A 6,529-nucleotide genomic window follows, 5' to 3' on the forward strand; every position below is an offset into this window, starting at 1 on the left:
TTTCCGGTTGAGCAAGCAAGTGACGCAACCCACAGGATCAAAACAGGAAATATGCTGCCAATTTCTCCTCAAAAACCAACTGTAGCTTTCTGCAGATTATCTCGACAATGCAAGGAAAGTGTGTTACCCAATATAAACATCTTAAAATTGACCACATGGTCCAGCAAAACATCTTCTTTGGATGTACGTCGAGATAATACCTGGTGTTTTTGAAAGATAAAGTGGCTAGCAAGATTTCCAAGTCACTCTTAGCCTCTTGCTAGCTAGCTAGCTAGCCCACTCATAACTGAGTTGAAATTAACCAGGCATCATCCAGACGTATGGGCTGAACATTACCATATATAGGGCTGGTGACTGCGGTGCGACTAGAGTTGCAGACCACCCCTGCGCCTGAGAAATGTAAACTGTGACAGGCCGTCATTAACAGATCGAGGCCGGAAGAAGACAGTCAACAAAACAGATCACTTGACAACATTAGCTAGCTAACCCAACCACTAAACATGTCATCTGAACAAATAATCGTAATTGTCATGGATGACAAAACGTACAACGTCAACAAAGGCAAGTTGATAGAAAAAAGCGACTACTTCCGTGCACTGTACAGCTCTGGGATGCGCGAGTCCAGAGAGGATTCAGTGCAACTGCAGGGGCTGAGTGTGCCAGGGCTCGAGCTGGTCCTGGAGTTTATCAACACCTCCAAAGTGAAAGTAGTCAACGAGACCCTGGAAGACCTGATTGAGACTGCATCTTTTTTGCAAGTCACCTCTATCCTAAAACTCCTTTCGTCTGAAATTCGACAAGAGAATTGTGTGGAACTCTACAGCCTATCTGAGGTATATGGAACTCATGATCTACGCAACGCTTGTCTCAGATATATGAGCTGTCACTACCACCCGATGCTGCGGAGACCAGAGTTCAGCGACTTACCTGCTGCCCTGCGCAACCAGGTTAGAGAGATGCGTATGAAAGGCACAGCCACTCTGGTGGCTATCGGACTTTTCACCTGTCTGGCTCTGGACCTACCAGACCAGGACGAGCCCTGGTCCATGCTGAGGTATGGGGAAGTAGAGCAGCGTTGGAAGCCGCTCGCTAACAACCTGCCCTCTGACATGGTCAATGTGAGAGGCTACGGCTCGGCCGTGTTGGACAACTACCTATTCATTGTCGGTGGGTACAGAATGACCAGCCAGGAGATCTCAGCGGCACACTGCTACAACCCCTGTAGAAATGAATGGAACCAGGTAGCCCCCCTGAACCAGAAGAGGTCAGTACAGGTCAGCTATATGAATAGATCTCTATGCAGTCTGTCCCAGTCTTGAGTTCCAATATCCAGTCTGTTCCGATGTCTTGAGCTTCAATCTGTTTTGATGCTGAGCCAGCAAACTACATAGGCTACAGTATGTCTCCGTCCTGTAATGTTGTTGTATATCCGTCTCTCCTCCGGTCAGGTCCAACTTCAAGCTACTGGCGGTACGAGGGAAGCTGTATGCAGTGGGAGGCCAGTGTCAGGGCACTGTTGAGTGCTACAGCCCTGAGCAGGACTGGTGGACCTGTGTGTCGTCACTACCCGACCCCCTGGCAGAGTTCTCTGCCTGCGAGTGCCAGGGCATGATCTACGTCATGGGAGGATATACTGCCAGAGGTTAGTGGGGGGGATTTTCATTCCCAGCAGAAGTGAGAACATTTTCTAAAATGTCCAATGTATACACACAGCAGACATAAAGAACTGTAGGCTACACAAATAGTGCTTGTCCATTTGACAAAATATCAACAGTTTTTTTCAATTATTTGAACAAATGCTGTTTTCTCTCTCTATCCATTAGACAGGAATACCAGCGTACTCCGCTACTGCCCCACCTCTGACAGTTGGACAGTGTTCCGCTCCTGCTCGGCCCACGTGCGTAAGCAGCAGATGCTCTCGGTGGAAGATACCATCTACCTGGTGGGGGGGTACACCCACGAGCTGGAGCCGGGTCCAGGGCGGCGGGCCAGCCAGACAGAGGACATGCTGACGGTGCAGTCTTACAACGTGATCACGGGGGAGTGGCTCCACCTGAAGGACAACACCTCCAAGTCTGGCCTGAACCTCACGTGCACACTGCACAACGACGGGGTCTATATTATGTCGCGCGACGTCAGCCTGCCCACCAGCCTGGAGCACCGCGTCTTCCTCAAGTACAACATCTTCTCAGACGCCTGGGAGGCCTTCAGACGCTTCCCCGCGCTGGGCCAGAATATGCTACTCTGCTCCCTCTATCTGCCCAACGTTCTATGAGCGTTGCGGATGGAATGAGAGAGACTACATCATGTGCCACAAGAGGCTTGTTTGTGCGTGCTGCGGCTACATAGCTCCCGTGAAGAGAAGTGGTAACGGTAGAGCTGTAGATGGCTGCAGTATGAAACAGTATGGCCAAATCCCCGTTGGTGGGGCAAAATCTAGAAAGACACAGACTTGTTACATTATTTAAACCTTAAAGTAGCTACAAGCACAGGCAAAGCGACAGTCATGCATTGTGGGTCAATGTCTAAGTTAGCATAGCAGCATTGGGCTACTATCGAGATCCATTTTCGGATTCTTTGATTAGAAGTAGACTTGAATCATATAGAACATTCCCCATTGTTTACACTGCAAATTAAAAATTAAAGATTTGCAAAAATCTTCGTTTTAGTGTTCACTACAAACCTTAAACGCAAATAAGTAATATAATTAATACGTCATATTGGATATTGAAGAAAGTTTGTAGCCAAGAAGTGGCTTTGGTGTTACACTGCTTGTTTTGCAATGTGCAATTGAAGAACTTAAATAAAATGCTAAGCTGATGCCAGACCACAATTAATAACTAAACAAATGTTTTAACTCTTGCGTGAGAAGATATAATGGTAGAATCATGAACGGGCAAAATTGAGAAATTCATTGGCTTGATTTAACTTATGAACATTGTTTAGAAAACAAACGCTAAACTCAGCAGCAGTACAGTTCAATGAAATGGATAAGGAACGTGCCTTCTCCCTCACCTGGGGGGATTTTATACAGATGAAGAAGAGTTGAATTGTAAGTGACCAACCAAAACTGTGTCTTTTTTCCCAATTCACTGTTGAATTATAAGGAAAGGGCTTTCATTAGGGTACGTTAAGGACAAATTGATGAAATACAATGAGAATGTAGTTTTGGTTTAAAGGTAGACTCCGCGATATGAAGCAGAAAAGTAAACAACATAGTGGCTCAATTTCCACAACTAAGAAGCGTAGGAGTGTGAGGCTCGACTTCTCAGCTATTTTGGTGCCCTGGCTACCACGCTGTGAACAGGGTGACGCGAACCCGTGCACAGATACTGTGTGTGACTGTCGCTCATCTCAATATCTCCGGCGCTGCTTTCTGCAACGTAACTTTGCTGAGTCTACTTTTAATTAAAGGGGATTACAGACCTTTTCTGTGGAGATGGTTTGTCTTTCTGTTGATAATACAACTACGTCGTTTGGCTTCTAAAGATGTGTTGGAGTTTGATGAAGGGACTGTATATTGTTTTGTCACCTCTGGTTATGTTCTGACAGATGCCTTGGACTTTGACTTAGAAGATTAAAGAAAATATTCAGGGAGTAGGTGTCGTTCTGTTTAATTGTAAAAACATTGAAACCATGCATTTAGTGATTGTGCCTTTTTGAATGTAGAAGGCTTTGTCTTTTCATCTCTGCAAGTGAAGCGACATAAAATACTTTGAATCACATCTAAACGTTCATAGTCTGGCCATATTAAGGCCTTAAGGATCATTTAGTTATCTTTCTTCCCTGTCTTTGGTTTGGTCCTCGCTTCTCTACATTCCGGTACTTTGTCCTCTCTCTTCTTTTGTAGGGGGAACTAACAGCCTTTCTCCTGAAACTATTCCCCTCTTCCCCTTTGTAGGCGAAACTAGCGTCCTCTATTCCTAAATTATTTCTCTCTTCACATTTTGTAGGCAAAACTAGTGACCTGTTCCTAAACTATTGCTGTCTTTTATTTTGTAGGTGGGACTAGTGTCCTCTCTTCCTAAACTATTCTGCTCTTCCCATTCATAGGTGGAACTTGTGTCCTCTCTTGCCTAAATTATTAATATCTTCCCATGTGTAGGTGGAACTAGTGTCCTCTCTTGTCTAAATGATTCATCTTTTCCCATGTGTAGGTGGAACTAGTGTCCTCTCTTGTCTAAATGATTCATCTCTTCCCATGTGTAGGCGGAACTAGTCTCCTCTCTTGTCTAAATGATTCATCTCTTCCCATGTGTAGGTGGAACTAGTGTCCTCTCTTGTCTAAATGATTCATCTCTTCCCATGTGTAGGTGGAACTAGTGTCCTCTCTTGTCTAAATGATTCATCTCTTCCCATGTGTAGGTGGAACTAGTGTCCTCTCTTGTCTAAATGATTCATCTCTTCCCATGTGTAGGTGGAACTAGCATTCTCTCTAAACTATTCCCCTTGTCCCATTTGTCGTCAACTAGAGACCTCTTACAAAACTATTCCCCTCTTCCCTTATGGAGGTGGTACTAGCTTCCTCTCTTTCTAAACTATTATCTTCTAACATTTTGGAGGTGGTACTAGCTTCCTCTGTTCCTGAAGGATCTTTTGCCTTGAGGATGTCCACATCGACAGAGAAGACAAACTGCTCGTAAGCAGTGTAATCGAGGATATTACAACTTCCCAGTATATCAGTTGCATCGTCAGTCTGTCTGATTGGGGAGAAAGCCCTTATAAACTCCAGGCCTCTGTAGTTCACAGAGGTCCACTCCTTCCCTGGGAAGTCTGTCACAGAGGAATCAGTCAGTGTTACTGCTGCTCTCGCTATCCCCTTGAGAGCTATGGAACTGGTCCTCAGGAAGAGACATCTTGGTCAGGGGAATAGTCTCTCTGGAACATTCCACTATCTCATGTCTGCTTTCTGGGATCCAGGTTTGGTCTAGCTGGAGAGCTATAGTCCAGGAGTAGAGGGTCTGTCTGAAGGTGGAGGAGACCCGGGGCATAAGGATGGCATGTGAGATGGTAGTGGAGGTCTGGGATGCTGAGGGCCACACACTGCAGGTTCTGCTGTGTCAGAGGCTTCTCTGCTGTGTCAGAGGCTTCTCTGCTGTATTGGTCAGTCGCACAGTCATGTTTGTTGGGTAGGAGTATGTTTTTACTTCATGAAATCTGCCCAATCATGAAACAAAGAATGGAATTATGAAATTGTTTGAAATAACTCTGACAGAAAAATAATAAATTGGTGGCTATTTCACAATTTACATAAAACATTTTTTTATACCTAAATTGAAAGCAGGATTGTCTTCTGCATAGAATGTCAGCCTCATAAGATATTTCTCTGCATAGAGCTAAACCACCTCCATGTCTTGCAGTGAATCAAAGCTTATTTGAATTAAAACAATATTTATCTATGCTCTTGGTTTGTAATGTCTCTATGGAAACAATCATTTGGAAATGATTCTAAATTTTAATGGAATGGCCCTGCATAATAGTGGCCATTAAAACATCTGGAATTCGTCTGCGTCCTTTGAGATTTTAATCTACAACATTTGTGCAACTATGTTTACTATTCTACACAGCTGCAAATCAATGCTAAAAGCACTTTGCAACCCCCACCAAACACACCGATTTAGATTACATTTCTCTTAAACTACATAAACACAACTAGCCTGGTCTCAGATTTGTTTGTGCTTTTGGATTTTTAGACAATTCCATAAAGAGATGGCAAGAGAGCTAAAACAGACTGGCGCCAAGGCTAAAACACAACCGCAAATGGCAGTGTGTGAGCGTGCACATCTTCGACAAAAACCCATGTAACAATCCACCAGGGTCAAATAAAAATATCACCAGAAGGTGGCAGTATATCCCTGTATGAGTATTTAGAATGTCAATACAGTTCATTTCCAATCAATCACCTTGAAGTCCAACAGTCCCATAAATAAAAACTGGTAAACAGGTTAACTGGATATGTGGAAACAATATTCTGTGCAGGGGGACATTTTAAGGACATTATACTCTGTTTGACATGTAAATGTTGAGTACATTTACATGTATTGAGTAGGCTACATGCATTCTTGCTGAACCAGATAAATGTTGTTTATGACTTAACCTGCTAAGCCCAAGGTCAAAAGCAATGAGTTGCAAAATATATATTACCATTTTACTGACACATCAAGGTTCTATTACACCGATGCTCATTGAGGGATTGATTTCTTCCCTTTTGATAATTATATATAGATGAGGTTATATATATATATAAATGAGGGGGGTCTGAACTGAAGGGGTTTGTGAATCTCATGCTGGAGCCTGTTCATTTATTCATGGAGCTTGATTGAGTGGAGATCAATGCTGGAGCAACCACACCAATCACACACACACTAATCACAGACACCAATCACAGACACAACCGTAGCATAGGTGCCGGAACCATTGAAAACCCAGGGGAACTAAATGACAACTGGTTAGAACTCAGCTAAATACACATATAGCTGACCGAGTGGATCCCTCAATGTGTTATCCATCACATAGAACTACCACTGTA

General features: G+C 43.7%; 1 protein-coding gene across 1 annotated transcript; it reads left to right on the plus strand.

Moving 5' to 3' along the window:
* Positions 1–3,591, plus strand: klhl42 (kelch-like family, member 42). Its single transcript, XM_021577162.2, has 3 exons — positions 1–1,264; positions 1,449–1,642; positions 1,824–3,591. The coding sequence occupies exons 1-3, from the start codon at positions 501–503 to the stop codon at positions 2,273–2,275; spliced, it is 1,410 nt and encodes a 469-aa protein (XP_021432837.1). The 5' UTR covers positions 1–500; the 3' UTR covers positions 2,276–3,591.
* Positions 3,592–6,529: the final 2,938 nt, after the last annotated feature.

Source organism: Oncorhynchus mykiss, chromosome 21 (genome assembly GCF_013265735.2).
Source record: "Oncorhynchus mykiss isolate Arlee chromosome 21, USDA_OmykA_1.1, whole genome shotgun sequence".
Taxonomy (NCBI): Eukaryota; Metazoa; Chordata; class Actinopteri; order Salmoniformes; family Salmonidae; genus Oncorhynchus; species Oncorhynchus mykiss.